At 41.7% G+C, this 27646-nt stretch overlaps 1 protein-coding gene across 2 annotated transcripts in view; it reads right to left on the reverse strand.

The window, feature by feature from the left end:
* The window catches only part of LOC149153984 (Metallopeptidase M24 family protein), a 512523-nt gene that overhangs the window by 270468 nt on the left and 214409 nt on the right, over positions 1-27646 (reverse strand). For both annotated transcript variants that reach the window (XM_089437961.1, XM_089437962.1), the window contains exons 7-8: positions 10592-10746; positions 9233-9423 (exon numbers count right to left, since the gene is read on the reverse strand). In XM_089437961.1, coding sequence (XP_089294087.1) covers positions 9233-9423; positions 10592-10746 — 346 coding nt within the window. The remainder of the gene's footprint in view (positions 1-9232; positions 9424-10591; positions 10747-27646) is intronic.

Here is a 27646-nt window from a genome sequence, read left to right on the forward strand (position 1 = left end):
TGGCTATGGCCTGCGGCCTAGCCAGTAGCAAGCAAGGTTGTCATACAGTACCCAGCTATTGCCCTTGAAAACAATGTCTATCAATCAGCCTTATTGTTGTATAGTCATGCCCAGAACATATCTCAAATATGTCACACTATCATCTACATCAATGTGACTTAAATGCTGATTAAATACTTCCTTTTGCTACAGCATAGGACCACTTGTATGTTGTTGATTAGGGCCTCTTCTATTGCAGCTAAGAGCTGCGTATAAGGCCTTTTTCACAATGGCAAATAGAAGCTAGATGAGGGCTGCCAATTAGGTTGACAGCGTGTCTCCTCACTGCTGCTAGGGCTTCATTCTTCCACTAGACAGCATATAGAAGTCTTCTCAATACAGTGGCTAGAGTCCTCATTATGACAGCGAATTAGGTGCTTTAAGGATTGCGGATTAGAAGCCACTTCAAACATCAGATCAAGGTTCTCTTTTGCTGTGTTTTGAGGATCACTTGTGACAGCAAATCATGACCTGTGGCTAGAGTATTTAGGACAGCATATGAGGGCTTATCCTTCAGTTGTGTAGGCTTCTTTTTACTATGGCTAGGGCTCCCTCTAGTACTCCTTAGATCTGCGTTGAAGCTCCTTAGACCAGAGAGCCTTTTCTGCACAGCGTTGAGGGCTTATACTTTTCTTCCTCCCTTGACTGTGGCTAGGGCATGTATCCCTGCAACTAGGGCACCTCCAAGATTCCTCCTTTAGGGCTGCGTAGAAGGCACCTTCATCACAGTGTATAGGATAGGGCAGCGTATCCTCTTTAAGTCTCTCCTCCCACTAAAACCCAAAGACAAGTGGAGAGGAAGAGATCCCCAAGAAGATGAGTGTCTAAATGACTTGAAGTCCTCCTTTATTTATGCTAAAACGTTGAGTACAAGTGGGGTTTATTTGGTTGCTGGACAGCCTTGAAGAATCATCCCATAACACAAATAAATTCATATCTCCATGAATACTTATTGGAATCGGATGATCTTTAGATCAATCCTACACCTCTTGATGAGAGGGATCCAAGAAAAATACCAGCTGCCATTAATAAGATGACCCACATGGAGTTTGGCCCTAGTTGCAAATTATAACACTCTAAAGTCTATATTCTAGGACTAACCTAGGACTTCACCATCGAGCTCCACTCTAGCTTTGGGGGATGAGTGAGAGAAAAACTTAACTAATTATTTAGTGTTGAGAAACATGAATAATTAGCTAAAGAAAAAAACTCCCTAGAGTGAAACTCTCTAGCAAAAATCTTAGGCTACCTAGATGCGTTACCTGGCTTTATAAACATGCTAGAATTATTTTTACATAATGACCCACAGGGCTGTAGAATTCGGATTACAAATGAAGACTAGAAGCTACATGATGATGATGTAGAGTGAAAAAAAATTGATTGCTCTGAAATGTACTCTGCTCATGGGGTAGTTGACACTTCAGTGGTCAACATAACTAATTCAAACCTGGCTTTCCTTCACCCATCATCGCATCCTCTACCACAACCACTGAAATCACGTCTCCATTCGACACTAAAAGCACTAAACTCTTAGCTTGCTCAGTCACGCCCTCTAGGCAGACATGCTCGTCTAGAGGCATCAAGAAAACTATAGTCTAAAATCCACACTCAAGCTGATCACAAGGTAGCCCCCTAAGGTGCTCACATTAACCTCTAGCGGAAGCAAAAGAACCCTTCTTGACATCAAAAACTTGCCATTCAAGGAATGCATCACAACCCAAATTGGTTTCAAAGGAACATAATAAGGGGGGGAACATTGTTGATTTGGGGTAGCATCGAATGTGCTCTAGCCATGAAAATGGATGGACAGGCTAAGGCACATGAGATCTCCAATACCCAAAAAGGATTTGAGCAGATTCTAAATAGTTTGGGAGATATTAAAATAATTAATATTTTTAATAGTGTCCCTAAGTCTAAACTTAAGGAAAATAAAATATTAATGTGTATTAATATAAAACTGTGTTAGAATGGTCCAAAAGTCATGGATCAAGCCAGATCTAATCTTAGCCGTTGATTAGGGACTTAATCTCGGTCGTTGATTTGTCAATGAGAAAAGAATAAGAGGAGGCTTGAGGGTCACTTGGAGAACACACTGAGGGAGACCAGTCAGTTCAATTTCTGGAGCGGGGTTAGCTGAGAATTTAAACAAGTGGTTTGGTGAGCAGTCAGGAGGCAGCAAGTACGGAGCAAAGAGGCAAGATCAGCCACTGGAGATCAACGCTAAGGCAGGAGAGGCAGACGCAGGGCTTTTCAGGCAAACGCAGAGGCAGCAGAAGACTATGCAGTCACTTGCTGGGCTTGCGTGAGTGACGCAAAGAGGACCAGGGCTGACGCAAAGGGTTTGAGAGCCACGCAGAGGTCAGCCGGGATGATGCTGGGATTGAGAAAAGTGTTGGAGAATTATTTCTCTCTGTGGGTAAGCCAGTTTGGCACCCTGTTGTACAGAAGAATTGCTAAATAATAAAATCCTCCCTTGTTGCACTGGTTTTCCCACATTGGGTTTTTTCGAGGACTGTTGTCCAAAATATCTGTGTCAATGTTTTAATGCTTGTGCATATGTTTGTTTATGTATTACGGTGTGATATCTGCGGCGGTATTTATTTTAATGTTTATTGAATTAATTTCATAAATAACTTATTGTGGAATAAGTAGGAAAATTAAATCAGTTGCTGCAGTGATAGAATTTTCACATGGTATCAGAGCAAGTAATCAAAGACAGAAAGGGAAAATTAGCTATGGGTCAATACCACGATGCAAAGGCATCCACGTCAGGGTACACACAGATTTTCAAAAGACTGCACAAGAGAAAGAGATTTCGATTTCTCTATGTTGCCTTCCAGGCTAGAAGAAGAAGCGGCGTGTATGACTAGTGTTGCATCATCAGAAGTATGTTATATAGACAATGGAGCTTCGTAGCATATGACGGGAATCAGGGAGTGTTTCTCAGAATATCGAGAAGAGAAAATGAACTTTCAGATCACCATCGGGAACAAGGCAAAGTGTACTCCAATAGGGAAGGGTACCATAGTTTTTCAAACAAAATCGGGAGAACGGTTCCGTGATACAATTGCAGTGCATGTACCAAGATTGGGGATGAACTTACTTTCCGTGTCACAACTACAAGGCAAGGGCTATGATGTCTACTTCATCAAGGAGAAGGTATACGTCAAACACCCAAGCTGGAAAAATAAAGTGTAGATCGGGATCAAAAGTAATTGGTTGTATAGATTGCAACTAGAATCACCAATGGCACTAATAGGCAGTCATGGAGATAAGGGCTTGAACGAACTATGGCACAGAAGAATGGGTCACTTGCACCAAGGAGCTCTGAGAATTCTCAGGAGCACTGTAACAGGAGTTTCAGATTTGAGTACGGAACGAGATGATGTAATGCAGGGGATGTGTTCTAGGAAAGTATGCCAGGGCAGCATTTCCTAGGAGCAAACACAGGGCCAAGAATGTACTAGGATTGATACACTCTGATATCTGCGAAGCTATGTCCATCAAAGCTCTCAGTGGTGTCGAGTATTTCCTTACCTTCATTGATGACCACTCAAGGAAAACTTGGATTTATTTTCTGAAAACCAAGGATGAGGTTTTCTGTCAACTCAAGGAGTTCAAGGCTCTAGTGGAGAATCTAACTGGGAAGAAAATCAAAGTTTTGCGCTTAGATAATGGTGGAGAATATATCAATAAGGACTTCACTTATTTTTGCGCTAAGGAGGGCATCAGAAGAGAGTGGACAACTCCATATAATCTGGAGCAGAATGGGGTAGCAGAAAGAAAGAACGGGACTATTGTAGAAGCCGCTAGGGCCATGATGTATGATCAGGATATGCCAAAATTCTCGTGGGCAGAAGCATGCAACACAGTAGTCTATGTTCAGAACAGGACTCCTCATCGGGCAGTGGGCAAGATTACTCTAGAGAAAGAATTCACAGGGAAGACACCTGAAGTTAGTCATTTCAGGATATTTGGGAGTCTAGCATATTGCCGCATACCCGAAGAAAAGAGGAAGAAGCTGGATCAGACTGCGGAAAAGGGATATCTGGTAGGATATAGCGAGAACGCTAAGACATACAGAATCTATCTTCCAGGGAGCAGGAAGGTAGTAGTACGACGACATGTAAAGTTCATGGAGGACAACGCTTTCAGAAGATCTTGCGAGATGCCTTCCAAGGAGCGATCGGAAGGAGCTGTTGGTTAAGCCTCTTCAACCAACATAAGTAAAGAATTCTTCCTTAGGACAGGAATATTGTCAAGATGAGGAGGAGGAGCGAATAGAAGCACCTACTGGCAGAGGAAGAACTAGCAGGGAACTTCATCAGATTCTGCGAGATGCAAAGAACTTCATCGATGCACCAGGAAACAATAAGTGGGAGCAAAAACAACCAAATAGATATCAGGCATTAGTAGCTCAGGATGGAGAGCCTGCCAGTTTCAAGGAGGCAGCTCAACATCAGGTTTGGCTAGATGCAATGGTAGAGGAATACAACTCCATAATGGTAAATGATCTCTGGGAGGTGGTGCCAAGACCTCAAGACAGATCAGTGGTAGGTTCAAGATGGATCTACAAGATCAAATACGCTGCAAACGGCAGTGTTGAGAAATACAAGCCCAGGTTTGTGGCTAAGGGGTATGCTCAAAAGGAAGGGATTGACTATGAAGAGACCTTCGTCCCGGTAGCTAGGTATACATCTATTAGGACCGTGATATCTCTTGCAGCCCAAATGGGATGGGAGATCCATTAGATGGATGTCAAAATGCAATTTCTAAACGAGGTAATAGAAGAGGAGGTATACATTGAACAACCAGAGGCCTTTGAAACTCATGAGAAGAAGTCTCATGTATGCAGATTGAAGAAAGCCTTGTATGGGCCGAAACAGGAACCGAGAGCATGGTATGGTCGAATAGATGGCTACTTGCAAAAAATGGGGTTTGTCAAGAGTGACGTGGATCTAAATCTCTACTATCTGGTTGTAGAGAATGAGTCGCTAATCTTAGTATTGTATGTGGATGATCTCTTTCTAACAGGATCATCCAGACTCATTGGGGACCGCAAGAAGAATCTAGCCACAGAATTCGATATGAAGGATTTGGGACGAATGCATTACTTCCTAGGGTTGGAAGTTTGGCAATATAAGGGAAAAATCTTCCTTGGGCAAGGGAGATATGCTACAGAAATCCTAAAAAGATTCGGGATGGAGGACTGTAGACCTATGGCTACACCAATAGTCACCAACTGGAAGAAGATTAATGCAACAAAAGATAAGGATGTCGATCCCACCCTATATAGGCATCTCATAGGGTCCCTGATGTATTTGGTCAATAACCAGGCCAGACATTTGCTACTCCATCAACACCCTCAGTCAGTCGATGATGGAACCGAAGAGGGCGCACTGGGCAGCAGTTAAGCATGTTCTCAGTTATTTACAGGGAACAGTCAATTATGGACTCTTGTACACCAAGAGTAAGGATATCAGATTGAGTGGATTTACTGATGCAGATTAGGCAGGAAGTTAAGTGGATCGGAAAAGTACCTCTGGGTATTGTTTCAACATTGGATCAGGAACGACCTCCTGGTGCAGTAGGAAACAGAAGTCCGTGGCTCTGAGCTCATATGAGGTAGAATATATGGCGGCAAGAACAGCTTCGTGTGAGGCCATATGGCTTAGAAAACTGCTTGTGAACCTATTCAGAAGGAAAATGGAGGTGACCAGGATCATGTGTGATAATCAGAGTTGCATCAAGCTCTTTGAGAATCCAGTGTTTCATGATAGGTCGAAGCATATTAATATCCGGCGTCATTTTGTCAGGGACTATGTTCAACGAGGAGTTGTACAGTTGAGCTACACTCCTACAGGAGAACAAGTGGCAGGCATCCTCACCAAGGCCCTTGGAAGGACAAAATTTGACTACTTCATGGAAAAGATGGGGATGGTAAAGAACCCATTTGAGTAGCAGAAATGGGAGTGATAACTACAAGGATGTAGAGGGAGTTGTCGTATAGATGCAGCAGCGGCAGTAGCAAAGGCATGGGCAACAGTGCAGGATGCAGCAGTGCAGAGGATGTTGGGCAATGAGGCTTAGCATCAACACAGGGACCAATGTCGGATGATCAGGGTGATACTCAGTGAGGAGTATTACTAGAGCACAGTCCTTGCTAAGAGGGAGTGTTGATTTAGGGTAGCATCAGATGTGCTCTAGCCATGAAATTGGTGGAGAGGCTAAGGCACATGAGATCTCCAATAACCAGAAAGGGTTTGGGCAGATTCTAAACAGTTTGGGAGATATTAAAATAATTAATATTTTTAAAGGAGTCCCTAAGTCTAAACTTAGGGAAATAAAATATTAATGTGTATTAATATAAAACTGTGTTAGAATGGTCCAAAAGTCGTGGATCAAGCCAAATTTAATCTTAGTTGTTGATTAGGGACTTAATCTCGGCCGTTGATTTGTCAACGAGAAAGTATAATAGGAGGCTTGAGGGTCACTTGGAGAACACACTAAGGGAGACCAGTGAGTTCAATTTCTGGAGCGAGGTTAGCTAAGAAATTGAACCAGTGGTCTGGTGAGCAGTCAGGAGGCAGCAAGTACGGAGCAGAGAGGCGGGATCAGCCACTGGAGATCAACGTTGAGGCAGGAGAGGCAGACGCAAAGGCAGCAGAAGACTGCGCAGTCACTTGTTGGGCCTGCGTGAGTGACGCAGAGAGGCCCAGGGCTGACACAATCAAGCAGGGGCTGACGCAGAGGGTTTGAGAGCCACGCAGAGGTTAGTCGCGCTGACGGTAGGATTGGGAGAAGTGTTGGACAATTATTTCTCTCTGTGGGTAAGCCAGTTTGGCACCCTATTGTACAGAAGAATTGCTGAATAATAAAATCTTCCCTTGCTACACCATTTTTCCCACATTGTGTTTTTCCAGGCACTGTTGTCCAAAATATTTGTGTCAATGTGTTAATGCTTGTGCATATGTTTGTTTCTGTATTACAGTGTGATATCTGCAGCAGTGTTTATTTTAATGTGTATTGAATTATTTTCATAAATAACTTATTGTGGAATAAGTAGGAAAATTAAATCAGTTGCTGCAGTGATAGAATTTTCACAAACATCCCTTGAATGCTTTTGATACTAGTACATTAACAAACCCAAGAATTGGAGGGTTTCCATCATCATGAAAGGCACACCTTGCAAACTCCTCATCTCAGTTGACATTTAAAAGCCCTTGCCTATTACCATAGCAATCCACAACAAAATCTGGCTGCTATATATCTGAATCCATACTAGTGTGGATCACATCTATGCAATACATCTACAGGCCGCCCTCCTCTCTCCTCCATCATTGTCATCTGTCACTGCCCTCCCTGCAAATGTGAATGCTAGACCAATGAAAAAACCACAAGCTACAACTATGACAGTCGTATCCTCCTTGTCATGTCATATGGCCCTCCTACACACCTGTACCACACTCTGCATCCCCACAACTGCTCCCATTGTTATTCATTGCCATCATTTTCCCAGTTCAACCATCACCATTATAATGATTTTTACAAATTCATTTCTGCATTATTGAAATCAAGCAACTGTTCAAAGAAAAGATATTGACATTGTTGTTAATTCATATGCAATTGGCAACTGTATTAATATTCAGATGGCCAATCAATTTAATTTTCTCAAGCCAACTATAACAAAAACCCTGCTTTTAGGAAAAATAAATAATAAGAAATAAACAGTCTACAATTGGCTTTTGAAAATAATGTTTTCAAATGCCATGTGAAGTTGTGCATATGTGGAATTATGTCAGTATAATATTGGGTCCAACATTGACGAAAATCTTGGGTACCATTGTTTTGGACATGGAAAATAAATATTTATCATCTTGGCACGAAAACGAGATAGCATTGCATGTCCTCACAATGTAGTCATGCACAGAAGCTACCTCTTCAAAGAATATATAGATAGTGCGTCAGATATCGTCTTTCAAAACAAGAAAGAATTGCAACATAAGACATTGTCAGAGAGAAATAAAATATCTCGTTTAAAATGTCAAAATGACAGCATGCTTATGAGAACAAAAGAATTAAACGTTCAAAAACAATGTTTCAAAAACTTAAGTGCAAATTTCCAACGAAGAAACATGTACAAACTCAATTGAATTTTAAAATCAAATTCTCACTACTAATGTAAATGAACATTTCCATTGATAAACCAATAGAAGTATCTGATGTTGATGTAAATATACAGCTTAAGGTTAATCAAGGACATCCTAAAGTGGAGATCAAGAGGAAAATTTCTTCAATAAAATCCCATCAGAATCCAAACCGTGAATGTTGTCACTCTGATCAATCAACCTAAGATCATTCTCCTCAACCAAGGTGGCACTAGATGCATGTTCCTAAATAATCAAACTTCCAATAAGGCTCCATAGAGTCATAATCAAATAAGTTCCATTCAAAAATATGAAATTCTACCCAAATGGATAAATCCTTTTACAATAGGTCAGTATTGTTTGAAGCTTCGACAATCTTTTCATTTTGTTTCCTCACATGCTTGAAGAACAAAGCCTTCCTAGAAAGAAGGGCATGCAATGTACCTAATTATAATAGTTATATTAATGGAATGTTGTGTCCTTCAGCATTGTCGTGTATCTTAGGTATTATATATGCCAGTGTTATTGACCGCATATCATTCATTCTTAAGACATTCACATTTATTACAGAACATTTCTATCATTTTGGGAAATATGGGCTTGTCCCTTTCTTTTGAATTCCTTTGGCATCCCCTAACTACTGCAAGGTATATCACAGTGCTCCAATCCCTGGAAAATCCATTTACAAAATAGATTGTAAAATTTAATCAAGACAAGATCTAACACGGCAGGCATATGTAATATAACAATACTATAGTACATTTGTAATGAGTGTAAGAGTCATAAATCAGATCACTCAAATATTTTCTACTCCATTCTATCCATCTAGTGGTCATTATTAGGTTCCTGAGAATCAGTTGCTTTTCTGGTATGTTTGCAGATCTGTATCATGGACATGAGTGGAACAGGTATTGCATATAAAGTTGGTAAATCTAGCTATCATCATTTTCAAATATAAATCAGGTGCTTTCCAGCTAGATGATTATTTACTTTTGTTTTTATAAACTAATTTATCCACTATCTTTAAATAGGATCAAGCTTCAGACCTGCAACACTCTAGTGAAGCATTCCCTATGTCGTGAAGTAGGCTCTCCAAAGTGTACAGTCCTCGTAATGTCTGTTGTCCCATCGACATATTGACCACCACTGTCTAGCAAGAAGAGATTCTTGTCATCTACAATGCTGCAGGTACCTGGTTGAGCTCGATAGTGAATAATTGCCCCATTTGCTCCTGAGCCTGGCAATGGAAACTGTTATTTCAGTGATAGGTGATAATTCAGAAAGAAGAAAAAATCAATTAGCACGACTCCATGAAATCACACATTGGGAAATATCTGGCTGTGATGACTTCCGGATTTTGCAATGACTTGAATAAAAAATAAAAGAGTTCTAAATAACAGACAAGTTGTGAACATCCTTTCGAGTTCAGAACAGCAAAGGAGCTATTTTTGGATTGCATAAAGAAACATGCTTATGAAAAATCTGAAGCCTTTGCTTAAAAATTATTGTCTAAAGGCTTTATAAACAATAACTTTGCATACTGCATAAACCTGGTTTCTGATAGGACAAACTAATTAATGGGCATGAGATGATGAAGCGAAAATGTCATGATTATAAATATGCAATCTTCAGTCCACTACTTGTTTAAACTTCTTAATACAGTATAAGCTGCCACACAACTGGGTAGGGCCAGCTCTCACTTCAATTTATGCAGAGGTGAACTCATGGGCCTTTTTAATATTCATTGTTTTATAAAAGGGGTCAATTTGGAGCATGCTCTAGGTCACTGGAACCATTCAATATACATACAAATCCCAGTACAGACCTCCCAAGTCCTGGAGAAGAAATGGGAGCCGACATGGGTAACTAATAAAGGAAGATTTCTATTTGAGACATGAGTCTCACCAGCTCAACATCAAATAATCAAAGTCAAGAACAAAGGCAGAACATAGTCCTTTGCAAGTGCAAGATATAGGGAAACATAATTTATGGAAGACAAAAACAAACTGATGAATAGCAATTTGAGATCTTATGTTGGAAAGTCAATAGAAATTTTATGTGTTCAGATTGCACCAGCTACAAATATTACAACATGATTCTAAATTTAAAAGTAAAAAATGAAATCCATTTATGCAAAAGAAATGTCTAGTCATTAAAAGAAGTCAGAGAATTCAAATCTATGCTGATTTTCAACTAGTCAAACTACAAGACAACAATACAATTAGCATCCTTTTGGATAAACTTTTAACTACTTATTCGGTAAAATCTTGTATCAACAAACCCACTTCCTTAGCTAAACATTTATAGAGGATTAAGAAATCTCAAGTCTCTCTGTATTATCAGCTGTTTAAACTTTAAAGTACACGAAAAACATGCAACAGGAATTAGTCGACTATTATTTTTACCACTTATTGTGTCAAAGCTTGTATCAATAAAACCAGCTTGCTTAGCCCGAATCTCGAACAACTTTTCTGCAACTTCTACTTCTGTAAGAAGCACTTTCTCATGAACAACTTTTGTTTCCAGCCATGACCAAAATTCAGCAAGAGCTGCAGCATCTCTGCATTGAAGCAATAGCAAATAAGTATTGGGAAACAAGGCAACTTCTTTGGGAGCTTAGCCAATCTGGGCATCTAGACATGATAACAAGAATGTCATATTATAACTGCTTCAATAGCCATATACAGCAACTCAAAATGTGAACAAGGTTCTTTGTAGTGAGGGATAGGTGTTTTGTTAAGTAATAGAAAGACCACGTGATTCTTAATATAATTAGTAACTGATTTCCATTTTATTCATTTTAAGATATTTTACAGACACAACTAAGGCAAAGGCTGGACTATAGGGTAGCAGGTAGTGATCAAAATGAGTCACCAAATTCCATGGAAGCCAGGGTAACATTCTAGCACATATAAAGAGCAAACGAAAAAATCTCTAGATGGCAACTCAACATGTCTTGGCATGACCCAGAGATGGTTATTAAAAGGAAATGATAGGTTTGTGTTGAGCATGCTGGCAGTTGTTGTCATTGATGTCAAGTAGTGTCAAGTTTAGGGGGAGCTTGTTGAGGTTTTCATACATGAGGCTTATGCTGTTGTTGACGTCTTGGTTGTCTCTATTAACAGTGTGCTAAGCCTATGATGCCTTAGCTATTGTTGAGTAGCCTATCTTTGAAGGCATTTTGTCTGTAGGTGACTTGCTCAAAAGCACATAAAAAGTGCTTGACTGGATAGTCCTCTCCAAGAGCTTTTTCCAACAGTATATTTCACTTACGCAAACTCCCAAGGAATGAGGAGAATCAGGTTTTGAAGTATGTCTGTTCAAGCAAGGTACCAAAGGCTCATGATTCTAGCACGAACCCCTCACCGGATCAGCAAATCCCCACCAGAAGGCAAAAAAGTTCAGGAGGAACAGCGTGATAGCCGACAGGTAGTGGAGAGGCAAGGCTCTTGGTCACAGGGTGCTTGGCCTAAGCACCCAAGTTCTTATCAGACCGCTTGATCTAAATGATGTGCACACAAAAGCACAAGCGGTGAGCAGCAATCAGCACAATGTGGCAATACAGATGGCACCTCCACGTGGCAGGTGGCAATGGCGTAGAGATAGTTAGCAGGTGCATGTGTAAGGATAACATGTGGCACTTCGTGGACGTGACACATAGCAGGTGGATTTGGCCATTTTGGGTGGCCAAGTGGCCCTTTTCTAAGTGACACATGACAATGATGTGGCAAAACATATGGCAGAAAGAGATGTGGTAGTGACATGACACAACAGGTGGCAGTGATGATGATGTGGCAATGTGAGAGAGTGACACGTGGTAGGTGGAATCGGCATTTTCAGAGGACCAAATGGACTGTCGACAGGTGACACATGGAAGTACACGTGGTAGGTACATGTCAGCAGAGGCAATGTGGCAAGCTCTGATTGGTGCACGTGGAAATGACATGGCAACTCGGGATGCCTCAAGCTCTATGCCAAGGACTGGTTTTGTAAGGCCTCACAATGTTAATATATTTTGGCATTTTGAGTGATTTTATGCCGCAAGGCCATCGACCACCACCCATTGGTAAGGGAACAAGCATTGGGAACGCCATCCAATGGTGAGCAGTGAGGCTGTCAAGAGCCCATATCCCAGTCAAATTATTTGGAGGGAATAAGGTTTTGGGGTAAACAAATCAAAGTTCAAATTTTGATGTTTCCACAATTGCAACAAACTGGTATTTAATCTTCTATCTACTAGAGATTATTTGTCTTATGTAATTAACTTTACGACAAATAACGATTAAATCATTATTGTAATCTTCACAATTAAAAATGTTGGGGAATATAAAATACTGGAACTGAGAGAATAATTCACACACAATAATTTGACACCATTATTTTTGGGCAAATGTTCTTGGAAAAGCCCCGAAGGGAAAACCAATGTAACAGATGAGGGTTTTATTATTATTAATCTTCAAAAATTTAGGAGTACAATGATATGCTTACCTCTCACTCGAAAAGCTCCGGCAAATACTGATCTTCACTGGAAAAATAATCTAGGGACTAATTGTCTCACTCTACAATTGGATCTTGCCTCTCTCCCAGCAACTCGCACTTCCTGGCTATTTGCACTGCCTAGTTGGAAATGTGTACTATTGCCTCCAGAAATTCGTTCAGCCACGAAATCACCTTCTTGAAAGTCGTCCTACCTCCCTCTGCCTCTGGAATCCACTAGCTCTACCTCCGGACGATAGATTCGGCCTCTAGAAACTGAAACGTAGTCCCCGGCAACTGGCATCAGGAAATCTGGCTATTTACAGTACCTGATGCGACCTCCTCTTCCTGTCTCCCAAACACTAAAAAATGTTGAGGAAATCTCCTCTAGACTCCTACTTCCAAATCTCTACTAAAACCACTGCCTCTAATGCTTCCCTAGCTTCAACTACACCCTTGTTGAATATCTACAACTGGGTAGACCAACTGCCCAACTCACAACGGATACCTTCTCCAAACCCTTCGACCTACTCTTATAATCTCTCGCTAGAATTTCAATGGCCATGATCACATCTCAACCAATGGCTAAGATCAACTTGACTTCATCAATGAAAGTCTCTAGATCAAAATCAAACTCCCTCAATTAATTCACTTTAATTGATCAATTTTTCAAAGTTAGACTTAGGAAATTTTTAATTATTGGCTAATTAATTTAATTGAGGTGTCTCCAAGTCTTTTCTCGTGAAACATTTTATTGGTTTTGGAGATCTCTTGTTCCTTAGCCTCTTAGACAACATAGAGACTAGAACACTTGTTCGTTTCTACCAAAAACTAATACTCTCTCTTAGCGAGGAAGGTTTTCTCCACTATACCCATCTACTATCTGAAGTAGACAAGCTTTCAGCCACCTGTTGGCCTTTCTGAGTATATCATCCACCTGTTGGCCTATGGGAACATGTTGTAGCTAAAACGATCCACGTTGCACATAATATTTGAATCCCCTGTTACATGTTGCAATAGAACCATCCTATGTTGTTACTGCGCTACTCTAATCTCACATTGTTGATGCCCCTGCACTAGAGCTATCATTGCAATACTGAGTCTTGATCTCCCTCTAAATAAGAACTGGGAAATCTCCTCCTGCAAATCAACTCTATGTCCTCCCTGCTATTCGCACTCCTGCCTAACTAGATTGTGCGTACTGCCACTAGAAAACTCGTTCTACCTTCGAAAACTCTCTCTAGAACCTCTTGGCTACTCACACTCATGCCTACAACATGCACTAGCTAACCGGACTACATGGCATTGCCACTAGGGAACTCATTCTTGCCTCTTTCACTGGAGATTCCAGCCTCCCTTTTTTACTAGAATGTTGGACACCTACTTTGGCTAGAAAACCCTTCCTAGAGTCTCTCTCTGGTTGGAACTATGCCTGCGCTCTGCAACTTGCCAATTCACACTACCACCCCATTCACATGAATTTCCTGCAATACACACTTGCAACTGGAAACTCGATCTCTCCTAATCTACTATGTCACTGCAACTAGCTCTGCAACTGTCGCCTGAGTATCTGACTGTGTTGATTTTCCACGATCCTCGTGTCTAGGATAGAATCTTAAATCACTAACACTACTAAACCATGAATCACAACGAAGCTACTTTGCACAACGAATATAAACAACAGTAAACATACTAGTGCACAAAATATACACAACTTTTTACACAATTTGTACAATATCCCAACTTCGTTATATTAATCAACCTGAATAATACAACAGTCTAGGGCTCCTGTACTTGGGATAATGGCCCCCATATATTCACTAATACAAGAATACAAAACTGGGGCTTAGTGTCAGTCCATTGAACCAATCTACCCTCAACAAGATACTCTAACCATTTGGCTGATGTAGCGCGCTCTCTCAACTCCTCTCGGTCGTACCCTGTACCTGCCTGGTCCTTCGACTCCCAAGCTGCAACATCTGCCTCTATCAATGCTCCAAGTCCATCTGGCCACTGAATCTCGGCTCAACCATCTGCTCTCTTGTTGATCGTTCGTCCATCAATGCATCAACACATCAAGACTCCTATCGAGTTGTTCACAACTCCTTTTGTGAACAACTCACAACTTCCCACTGTTGCTCCTCGACTACTTAGTGACTTCAGCCCATCTTCCTTGCTCCAATGAAGACTAACATAGGGCATGGAGGGCTGCCACCTATCACTGCAAGATGTCCATCTCCCACAATGAACACGGGCTAGGAGGACTGCCCATCTTCTATTGTAGATGTCCTTCTCCACACACAAGTCTAGGGCTACTCAAATTGTCTTGGCTGATCAAACCCTTGAGCTCTTCATCTGCCACTCTAGCAACCACCTAAGTCCATGAAGATGGTGCACACCGGGCTCCAACTTGGGCACTATCACACTGCCCTCCAACATACCATAAATGCCCAATCCACTGTCCACACTTGGTCCACTCTCACACTACCCTCCAACAAACCACGAGTGACCAATCCTTGTTGTAGCATCTGCTCCTAGTTAGGGCATCCAATTACATAGGAAACCCTTCCTCTTGGCTACCAACAGACTTCACCAATTGTCCTCTCCTACGACACTACATCATTTAGCATCCAATCATCAACAAGGTGACATTTATAACTCACTTTTGCTGCCTCCTTGACATCGATTTCGGTGCATGCACAAGACTGGTCAGGGCACACAACAGCCCTAAACCACAACTCCAAATACCACTATATTCCTTATCTAAACAATTGTCCTTTATTGCCCTTTACTAGGTCTTTCCACACATTGTTTGGGCCCAAGGCTCCTCCTTAAGAACCCTCACAACATGCAGTTTGCTACAGTAAAGGATGTTTCCCTTTAACACAAGGAAATACCACTTGATGAAGTCGCCCCTGCCTCTGATTACATGTGTTGCTACTCTTAGTGGTTGCAACCTAGAGTCTACCCTCTCCTTAAGGCCTCACGACCCTCAAATCATCTCAAGACACTTGTCGTTGCTACGTGGCCACCTGTAGCAAAGGTTCCCCACACCTTAATGCATAGAGAAACACTCTAATAACTTACCTTTGACTGCGGCTAGGACCTGCAAGGAACTCGAACTACATTCAAGGGATAAAATGCCCTAAATCATCCTCCTTGCCTCCATGCAAGGTGCCTCAGAGCTACAACTCTTCCTCACAAAGAAACTCGCACCCAAAACAGAGATATCCTCCCAAAAACTTGTGCTCCTACCCTTGCATCCTTGTTGCCACCTTCATTGTCCTATTTCAAAGCTCTTCCTTTGATGTGGATGCACTTGGATGTGTCTATGGGGTCTCACAAGGACTTCTATCTATATGTTTCATGTGGGGATTGAACAGCCCTCCAAAGGGCACCTCTAACACAAGGTCGACTTCCCTTCATGTCCCTCCTTGCCCACCATAACATATTAATATCTTCACTTGTAGGTCACGAAATGTTGAAGTTTCTAAGTTTACTTAATTTAGAAACCCTTCATGCACTTTTTTTTATTTATTCCTACCTACTTGTTAATTTTTCTTTCACAAGTTATTTACAAAGTAAATACTAAAAATAAACACCAGTGCATGCTCAACATATTACAGATCAGCAACTAAAAGAAACAAGAACAAACACACAACATGACACCATTATTTCTGGACCAATGTCCCCGGAAAAAAACCAATGCGGGAAAATCGGTGCAGCTATCTGAGGGTTTTCTTATTAAGCAATATCAGAGTACAATCTGGGTGTCGTAACTGGCCTACCCAACAGAGAATTTCCTTAGCAGCTATACCTCACAGTTTGAGAGAAATCTCCTGGTTGAAACCCTGGAAAACCCTTCCGACAGCTCCTCAGCACAAAACTGCTCCTGCAACCCCAGCGTCTGCCCAATTAGAACTGCATCAGCCCCTCTCTGACTCACGTTGGCCCGGCGTCAGCCTTTACTAACCTGCGTCAGCCCCAGAGACCCTGCGTCAGCTACGCTGGCCCCTATGGTGCTCTGCGCGGCACTTGGCTGCCTCTGCGTGGCCCTATGTGAGCCCTTGTTGGCTCTGCATCACCCTCCTTGGTTGTTGCACTGCTCTCCTAGAACATTATTTGCCTTCTCTGTTCCTCTGCACTCAATGCCCTTGAGTTGCTCTCTTGATCATTGATTCTATCTTAGCAAAACCCGCTCTAGAGAATAGAATGACTGATCATCTCGTGTGATCTCCAAGTGACCCTCAAGCCTCCTCTTATACTTTTCATGTTGACGATTCAACGACCGAGATTAAGTCCCTAATCAATGGCTAAGATTAGATCTGGCTTGATCCATGTCTTTTGGACCACTCTAACACAGATTCATATTAATACTCATTAATATTTTATTTTCCCTAAGTTTAAACTTAGGGACTCCATTAAAAATGTTATTTACTTTAGTATCATCTTATCTGTTTAGAATTTGACTAAACCCTTTCTAGGTATTGGAGATCTCATGCGCCCCAACCTCTCCACCAAATTCCGTGGCTAGAGCACATTCGATGCTACCCCAAATCAACACTCCCTCTTAGCGAGGACTGTGCTCTAACAATACTCCTCACTGAGTATTACTCTGATCATCCAGCATCGGTACTTGTGCTGATGCTAGGCATTCCTGCCCAAAATCCTCTGCACTACTGCCTCATGTACTGGTGCCCATGGTTCTGCCACTGCCACTACTACATTTGTACAACAGCTCCCTCTGCATCCGTGTTGCTGCTAGTCCTTTCTCCCAGCACTGCATCTGCATTGCACCTCCTCTCATCATGCTGCATCGTGTTGCTCACTGTTGTACTGCAACTCAGTTACTGAGAAGTAAGTAACTGATCTCCCAACTAACCTCCCTGTTGGGCTAGAAACACCCACTGATGCGGAAGCTCCCTCTACTGCTAACAAGTGCTCCCTCTCTCTGACCTATGCATTGCTGCACCAACTCCTTGCATCTCGCACCGTTGCACACCTCGTTGTGCCTTCCTGCACTGGTGCAACACTCCTGTGCCTCTCACACTGCTACAGCCTACTAGCTCTGCGTTGTCTCGGGATTCCTACAATGTAGCTCTCTCTGTCGCTCCATCTACATCCGTCTCTACCCACTCAGCCAGTCCTGCTACTCCTCATCGAGGCTCCCATAGCAAGGTCTAATCCAAGAGGCTGGGTACCTTGAGGATCCTGCCCCTCATCGCCTGTAGTCCACCTGACTACAGCTCGATGTCTCCCCACTTCCACTCAAGTGGTGTGTGTGCACTCATGGCACAATCATCGTCTGTCAAAACTTCCTTCTCTGCCCATGCTAGTGCTGCCTTAGTCTCGAAAGACTCTCCCTTACTCTTCTTCCTTGAGCACTGGGTTGCATAATGACCCATCTTCCCACAGTGGAAGCACTTGATCTTGGAAAGATCTTTCTTCTTCCGCTTCTCCTGCTTTCCCTCATATGCTAGGGCCACATCCTCCTCCTCCTGCTTGACCTTGATCCCTTTGTTGCTGCTACCTGTCTTTGACTGTCGTCTGATCTCTTCCTGGAGAAGAGCTTCCCACAACTCGTCCCAAGGTAGGAGAGTCCCTCTACCCTGGATTCTCTGGACAAACACTTCCCACTCTTCTGAGATAACATTCAAGGTTGTCCTCACCATAAGCTCCTGATCCGGTGTCGCTCCTATAGCAGTGAATTGATCTCGGATCTCATTCAATCCTCCAAGGAAGGAGTCAATCGTTTAACCCTTGTTCATCTGATACGACCTAATCTGGTTCTCGAGCAGCATTCTTCTATGCACAGAAGTATGCTGGTACAGGTTCTTGAGAGCCTCCCACATATCAACTACCGTTTCTTTCTCGGCTATATGTGGTACCACATGATCCTTGACCCCATCAAGGATAATACACTTGGCCCTCGCCATCACCTCCTCGTACTTGTCATTATCATTGGGGCCGACTGGGATAGCTCTAACCTTCAAGGCAAAGTTCTTGACACGATTCCTGTCAAGCACTGATAATATTTTGGCCTTCCAGACTGCGAAGTTCGATGCTCCGTCCAATCTATCCTGGTCTCTTACCCCGTGTAGTGCCATGACGCTCCTCTACTTCCCTCCTGGAAGTTCTCTGTTCAACTCCTCTGAGTCTCTACTTCCTATCTGGAAGTTCTCTTCTGGACTCCCTCTGAGTCTTTATTTCCCTCCTGGAAATCCTTTTGCCTCTGGTCGAGATGCCCCCTACTCTGATCGTCTTGTGCAACTGCACTACTGATCTAGGTTCCTCGGCTAGAAACCCTCGGTAACAACTCCTTTGGCCCTGCCCTGTCAGGGACTGTTCTAACTACGGTACCTCACCAGCTCCACTCTGCAATATTCCTGCAGCCTTCTAGACCCTAGCAACTACCTCTCTGTGAACTGCGTCAACCCCTCTCTGCCTCATGTTGCCTCTACGTCACCCTAGATGGGTCTGCGTCAACCCTGGGATGCCCTGCGTTATCCCTCTGGCAATCTTCATCAGCAACGCTAGCCTCTCTGAGGCTCTGCGCAGTTCCCGACTTCTTCTGCGAGGCTCTGACTGGCTTTGCATCACACTTCCTTGGCTTCTGCACTGCTAGAAACAGCTTCTGTCACCTAGGGACAGTGGTTTTCTGCTACTATTGCTCCGCTCGGCTGATGTCTTTTAGTCCTCCTGTGATCTGCAATCACGCTCTGATACCATGTTGAAGTTTCTAAGTTTACTTAATTTAGAAACCCTTCATGCACTTTTTATGATTTATTCCTACCTACTTGTTAATTTTTCTTTAGCAAGTTATTTACAAGTAAATACTAAAAATAAACACCAGTGCATGCTCAACATATTACAGATCAGCAACTAAAAGAAACAAGAACAAACACACCACATGACACCATTATTTTTGGACCAATGTCCCCAGAAAGACCCAATGCAAGAAAATCGGAGCAGCTATCTGAGGGTTTTCTTATTAAGCAATATCAAAGTACAATCTGGGTGTCATAAATGGCCTACCCAACAGAGAATTTCTTTAGCAACTATACCTCATAGTTTGAGAGAAATCTCCTGGCAAAAACCCCGGAAAACCCTTCCAGCAGCTCCTCAACACAAAACTACTCCTGCAACCCCAACATCTGCCCAATCTAGACTGCGTCAGCCCCTCTCTATCTCACACTAGCCCTGTGTTAGCCTTTCTTGGCCTGCATCAACCCCAGGAGGCCATGCGTCAGCTCTGGGAAACTTTGTGTTAGCTACGCTGGCCCCTCTAGTGCTCTGTGCAGCACTTGTCTAACTCTGTGTGGCCCTGCGTGAGGCCTTGCTGGCTCTGCGTCACCCTCCTTGGTTGTTGCGCTGCTCTCTCGACACAATCTCTGCCTTCTCTGTTCCTCCATACTCAATGCCCCTCAGCTGCTCTCCCGATCACTGATTCTATCTCTCTTAGCAAACCCCGCTTTAGAGAATAGAATCATTGATCATCTAGTGTGATCTCCAAGTGACCCTCAAGCCTCCTCTTATACTTTTCCTGTTGACGATTCAACGGCCGAGATTAAGTCGCTAATCAATGGCTAAGATTAGATCTGGCTTGATTCATGTCTTTTGGACCACTCTAGCACAGATTCATATTAATACTCATTAATATTTTATTTTCCCTAAGTTTAAACTTAGGGACTCCAATAAAAATATTAATTATTTTAATATCGCCTGATCTGTTTAGAATTTGTCCAAACCCTTTCTGGGTATTGGAGATCTCATGTGCCCCAACCTCTCCACCAAATTTCATGGCTAGAGCACATCCGATGCTACCCCAAATTGACACGAGATTCGATGATTTTCATTGCATTGGATTCATTTTAATGTCCTCTATCATCTCCATCCATTACATGTCAAAATCTCATCATGGTTTTGGCCCCAACATCGATGGGTAAAAAACTATGTTGCACAAAACTTCTAGGAAACTGATGTTTCGGGACGTACCTATACTCGAAACTCCGAAACTTGGTTGAAACTCGACCGAAACTTGACCATCATGTAATCATCTATGGGAGCTAATATATACTTGGTTTTCCTTCTAAATTGTCATCAATGGGTCTTATTCCCTTTCTTCTAGCAAGATAATGTGTTATTCAATTATTTATAAATTTCTTTTATATATATAAACATATATGACGTTTCAGATGACATTTTGGTTGATGATTCCATTTTTGGGAGGTGACATTTCTAGACATGCCCATTTTGGAAACTCTGAAACATTTCAGCGCTTCGTGCAACTTAGGTACAAAACCCCAAGCTTGGGTTTCAAGCTTACAAAAGACTTGTGTGTGCCAGCTCCTCCATAATCCTCAAGCCTAGGGTTTGGAGTACCTCTTGTTGCACTCAAATTATCAAAGTTCCAGGGAAGCGGAAGTACCAAATTTTTCTACATGAATCGGATCACATATCAGCAATCCATGTGTCATGGTTATCCCATTTTGCAAGTTATATATTGTAAATGATCTTAGTAAAACCATGAGTCTATGTAACAACCTAGGTAAGCTTATAATTTGATGATGAATTCCATCCTAGGAGGTTTTCTAACCTCGTTGATTACCTATGTTTTTCGACGCAGCGAATCAAAGTTTTTTTCCTCCAGCTTAAACTCCAAAGCTAGGGTGAAATTTATTGTCGAATTATTAGGTGAGTCCTAGTGTTTTTAGTCGATTATGATGTAAAAGTGGTTTGGGAATAATTTAAGTTAATTGGCTAAATTATTTTATTATAAATCACTTGGTTTACTAGATCATATTGTGTCGCAAATGAGTTGTGTCTTGAGGGTCTAAGATGAATGTGTATTCCTTCTTTGAGTCTTGTAAATGAAAAATCATATGTATTAGAGGGCTAGAAAAATAATTAATCCCCTCATGTGTAAATTAATTAATTTTTCTGGCAAAATAAAATTAAATCCTAAGCCAAAAAATTAATTAATTAGAGTCAAATTAAATTGTCTTAGGAAAATAAATTCTCCAAATTGAAAAATCCGTGGGTCTTGAAAGAATCAATTTTTAAAGGTCCTCCACCAAGGGAATATTGTATATTTCAAGAAAATTTGGACCCTTGGACATTGGTGGTTGTCAAAGTCAATTTTTTAGGGAATTAACTCAAAATAATTAATTTTGAGCTAATTAAAATGGAATTAAATGATAAATTCGAAAATTCCTCGAAAATAAAAAAATCAATGGCCAAGATTAAAAGATCTTGAAGTGTTTATCAACGGCCAAGATTATTTTGATAGAGATAAAAAAAACTAGCTGTTATTTTTCCATTTGGAGGATTTATCTATAAATTAGAGAGTCAGTTGAGTCTCTAGTCATCTTGATCTCTGGCTAGAATTGTTGTTGAAGCATTTTGTAAACTATTGTCCTGCTTGGAACTATTTTTTTTACTATAATAAAATACTTTGGGGTGCAACTTGAGGTGTTCTTATCGCTGATAGGTGGTATGTATTGACTACGGGCTTCCTATGTGGTGTTTTATATTGTTATTTTGAGATAATACATAGTGTGTGCAGGTACTCAATCCTTGGTCTCCAAATTCACACACTGTGGGCAAGGGTTACTTTGCTTACATCTCTAGTTTTTATATGGTGGATTGAATCTTCGCTTGGGCTATTGTGAGCATTAATTTTTCTTAAGTGTTTTAGCCATTCTTTCAAGGAAAAAATATCATAAGAATTATTTTCTCAAAATTTATTTTAAAAACCCATGTATATTTTGTAAATTATTTTTCTAACTTGGGTTGGGATTTTTAAATTCATTTTGTATATATTTGGCGTTCGATGGTTGTAAATTTTATTTTGCAGGTTAGATCAAGGAGTTAAGTGGTAGAAGAGCTAGATCTACGCCCTTGAGAGCAAGATCTAGTTTCTTGGAAAAAAAAAAAAAAATCAGCTTTCCCACGGAAAAATTTTGGAAAATCAAAGGAGTTGAAGCATAAATTTCTTGGAGCAAGGGTTTCAAGTTTTTCAAGGCTTCTAGTCCCGGATTTGCCTTTCTAGGCCTCAACGTCAACCTTCCTCCCCTTAGTGTCTTAGTTTAGGGCCATGTTTTGGCCTTATTGTGGGGTTTTGAGGCTTGGGCCTCCCTCTGCTTTTACTTTTTTGACAATTGAAATCCTTCTAATTGTTCAATATATACCTCTTCTAGGTTTCCATTTAGAAAGGCTGACTTGACAACCATTTGATAGACTTTGAAGTTCCTGAAAAATGAAAATGCCAAAAACATTCTTATTTCTTCTAATCTTGCAACTAGAGCAAAGGTTTCTACAAAGTCAATACCCTAAACTTGAGAATACCCTTCACAGACCAATATTACTTTATTTCTTACCACTTCCCCATTTTCATTCATCTTGTTTCTAAAGACCCATTTGGTGCCAATCACATTCTTGTCTTTTGGCCTCAGCACAAGTTCTCATGTCTTGTTCTTCTCAATTTGATTCAGTTCTTCTTCTGTAGCATTAACCTAATGCTTGATCACCTATATATATATATATATAAACACGCACATAGACTGTCGTGTCAATTAATAAAGAATTACATTCTTCATGTCCCCGAAAATCATACTATTTGATCTAAACCATACATTCAAGTCATGAAGACACGCATGCTTTCTGTTTATTCTATTTGCTTGTCTTACTCTAAACTGATAACCTCAGGAAAACCCAAATTCAAGACTTATGGCCCATTCCAAATTATTAGAATAATACTATTTAGTGTTTAATGCTCATTCTTATTAGCTGTTGCTACTTTTATCTTTTTAGTAGTTTCTTAGATGAAACTGATTGTTTCTATTTCCTAATAGAAACTTGATGTTTCTATTACTGTAAGTATCTCAGTATTATTATTGAGCTTCATTTTGCTCATCAATTCAATTCATTCATTGGAAATCCATATGCGTGTTTCGCGCTGTTTTATGGTATCGGAGCCAGGTTATTTTTTTCGAAATTTTTCATTGCTCGGAAAATTTCGTGCTTCATTTCGAGTCTGAATTTTTTTGGGGGGTCGCATTTTATCCTTCTTTGGGCGTCGTGATCTACCATTACAGGTTTGCGACGAATAGCACCAAGTCGTTGTTTACTCTGCAGCTACGGGTTTTTGGTGTTTCTTGATTGCTAGGATATAATTTGGCATGCGACTTACTCAAAGAAAACTCGTCGTTTTTTCTGGGCGATTGTGTAGAGGGACTGCTTTTGGCTCACGAGAATTTGCTGCTTCAAGGGTTTCGGGCTCGTATTTCTAGCACCACGGAGGTTTTCCACGGTTCACTTTCGCTTTCCGTGGCAGACAGTTTGAAGGTGAGCGCGAAATTGCTGAGGTCGTGTGATGCAATTGCAATATTGAGGGTTTTTTGAAGCGGATCAATAGTCGGGACTATTTTCTCTCCTACGAGACACATCCTTTCGCTTTGCAACGACATTGCTTCATTTGCGGCTGCATACCTGGACGAAGATCGGGTCCAGAGAAGTTTTCCTTCTCGGTTTCGGTTTCTCGGCGTGGTACAAATTTGCTACGTGGGTGTTGCTGATTTGCTACGTGGGTGCTGCTGTCCGCGTGATTTTTGTTTCGTGGGTGCTGCTGTCTGCATGTTACAAGAATTTATCGGGAACGAGTGTACATAAGGCCAAGGAGAAGTTGCATGCTGCAGTGATACTGTCACCACAATCGTCCTTTATTTGTTACAGTCTGGATTCGATCCGCCACTATCACATTGCCAGTATCACATGACAGCAGCAATTTAAAGTTGAAAGACCCACCATCAGAATACGCATTACGCTACTCAAAGGTTTCTCTTTCCGCGTGGCAAAATAAAATCTGAGCCGGGGCAGTATCACGTAAGTACGTAACAGTTGTTTTTTTTACAGTCAACGAGTGTAACATCTGCGTGGAAGAATCAGTTTTTTTTGGTCTGCATGGAAAAATTGTTTTTGGCATTCCTTCATATTTACACCATCACGATTGTAAAATCTGCGTGGAAGAATCAGTTTTTCTTGGCATTTCTTCATATTTTACACCATCATCTGTGAGTTTTTGTCCGGATCAGCCGGCATTTGCATTAAAATTTGTGCCAGATTTCTTTGGTGTTTTCTGTGTCTTGGGAAAAGTGCAGATGGCTTCGCTAACCAATCTGATGTTGGAAGGTAGTCAACGCTTTAATGGCACCAATTATAACATCTAGAAACAGAGAATGTTGACCATTTTTTAATATAGGCGTCTTGACCAGCTTGTTTTGGCCAAAGAGCTCCGTCCTGGTACAGCTGGTACCGATCAAGATAAGTTTGATGATCGAAATCGAGAGGCTGTTATGCTTCTCAAACTTTCTGTCACTGATGATCAGTTACCACAGATTCCTTCCGGCAAAACAGCTGCTGAAATTTGGCAACATCTTAAGGAATTGCATGAGACATCCGACAAGAGCAGAGCTTTCTTTCTCAAGAATCAGCTGTTCTCCATCATGATGGACGAACATATGTCTTTACAGGAACATCTTAACAGGATTAAAGACATTCGAGATCAGCTCGAAGCCATTGGTCGAACCATGGAGGAAGAAGATATGGTAGTCATCACTCTGAAAAGTCGACCGAAATCTTATGAATACTTCATAGAAACACTCAACATTACCACCACAAATGTTGATCTGAAGTTTCCAGAGTTATGCACCAAACTCCTGCAGCAGGATCGTTGGAAACAGCAGTTTGGTAGTAGTGCTTCATCAGTGTCCTCGGAAAATGCTTTTGCTGCCAAATATCAGTCCTCTCAGTCCTTTCAGCAGAAAGGTTCTTCTCAGCCTTTTGATCCGGCTAGGAAGAAAAGTGTGCAGTGTAATTACTGTCACAAGTTCGGCCACATGAAGAAAGATTGCCGACAGAGGATTGCTTCTGAACAGAAGAAACAGGGAGGGCCCCATCAGACAGCAAATGTTGCAGAACATTCCGAGCAGACAGATTCTGCCTTTTACGCCTTTATGGCTAAAAGGTCTTCAGATCATGTTCCGTCTTCTGCCTGGTACATTGACTCTGGTGCATCACGCCATTTCTCTCACAGGTGTGACTGGTTTATTGACTTCTCACCTTTCAATGATTCTGTGGTATTTGGCGGAGGTGAAAAGTACACAGTGGTTGGCAGAGGTACAGTTCAGATCCAGTCTAGTGGGCGCACACTCATCTTCCTGAATGTGTACTATGTTCCTGGTATGGAAATTAATCTGCTGTCTGTCAGCCAGATTATGAGGAACTCTCCTCAGCTTGATGTAGTGTTCAGTGCGCACAAGTGCTCTATTATCGACAGGGAGACTAGTCTTACGTTTGTTGTTGGCCTAGAAGATCATGGTCTATACAGGCTTCTTGACACTGGTGATTCTCCAGAAGTGGCTCTAGCAGCTCGTGTTTCTCCCATCAGCACTCTGTGGCATCAGCGATATGGGCATCTAAACATACAGTATCTCTCTCAGCTTTCTCGAGAGGGACTTGTGTCAGGATTACCTGATATTCATACTCAGCAATTGGGCGTATGCGGCGTCTGTCAAGCTGGCAAGCAACATCGGTCTTCATTCAAGGATGGAGAATCTTGGCACGCATCTAAGGTACTCCAGTTAATTCATGCTGATATTTGTGGTCCTATGAATACATCTTCTATTACTGCTTGCAAATATTTTTTGCTTATTGTAGATGATTTCAGTAGAAAGATGTGGGTGTATTTTCTAAAATATAGATCTGATGCATTTAGTACCTTTCAGAAGTTTAAAACCTTAGTTGAAAAAGAGTCTGGTTGTAATATCATGACTCTTAGGACATATAACGGGGGGGATTTTGTTCTTCTGCTTTTTCCAACTTCTGTGACACTCATGGCATCAAACGCCAGTTAACTACACCCTACACTCCTCGGCAGAACAGTGTTGTCGAATGCCGCAACCACACGGTTGTTGAAATGGCTCGTTCCATGTTACAACACAGGAGTGTTCCAAACAAATTCTGGGCTGAAGCAGTATTTACTGCTGTTTATCTTCTTAACCGATCACCCACTCAGGCTGTTAAGGGGAAGACTCCCGAAGAGGTTTGGTCTGGCCATACGCCTAAGATCAGTCACCTCAAAGTATTTGGCTCAGTTGCATATGTTTGGATTCCAGCTGCTAAGCGCTCTAAGTTGGATTCCAAAAGCCAAAAACTCATGATGACAGGGTACAGTGATCATCACAAGGCCTATAGACTAATAGATATAGCCACTGGTTGTCTTAGCCTCAGTCGGGATGTAGTATTTGATGAAGACAGAGAATTCTTTCAGTCTTCTCCTTCTGAGCAGTGTTCTGAGGATCAGCCTCACAGTGTTCTTCTTCCGGTAGGTCCACCTGATGGGAGGGATGATGCAGCATCAGTGTTTACACTACCTGAGCTTCCTCCAGAAAATAACCCTCCTCTTGCTGCCCCTATTGTTCTTGAGTCTTCTCCACCTCCTCCTGATATTGGTTCCTCTACTCTTCGGCCTAAATGGTGGGCTAAAACCATTGGTGATCTCCGGGATGATGAGCTCTTTGAAGGTAGAACTTCTAGACATAAGAGCAAACAATAGTCTACAATAAATTTTGCTCTTATGCCTAACCTACACAGTATTTTTGAGCCTCAAACCTATTCAGAGGCTAAGGGTGCCTCTGAGTGGGAACAGGCTATGGAAGCTGAATTCCAGAGTCTTCAGAGGAATCACACGTGGACCCTTTCTGATCTTCCTGCAGGAAAAAAGCCCATCAGCTGCAAATGGGTGTATAAACTGAATACAAAGCTGACGGAACCCTAGACAAGTATAAAGCTCATCTTGTGGCTCGAGGGTTCTCACAGAAGGAAGGCATCGACTATGAGGAGACTTTTGCTCCTACAGCCAAGATGAGTACCATATGGCTTGTCCATGCCCTAGCAGCTCAATTCAATTGGAAAGTTCATCAGAT

The sequence above is a fragment of the Pinus tabuliformis genome, chromosome 9 (assembly GCF_031772625.1).
Source record: "Pinus tabuliformis cultivar Carrire ecotype Pingquan chromosome 9, CPIR1, whole genome shotgun sequence".
In the NCBI taxonomy this organism is placed as follows: Eukaryota; Viridiplantae; Streptophyta; class Pinopsida; order Pinales; family Pinaceae; genus Pinus; species Pinus tabuliformis.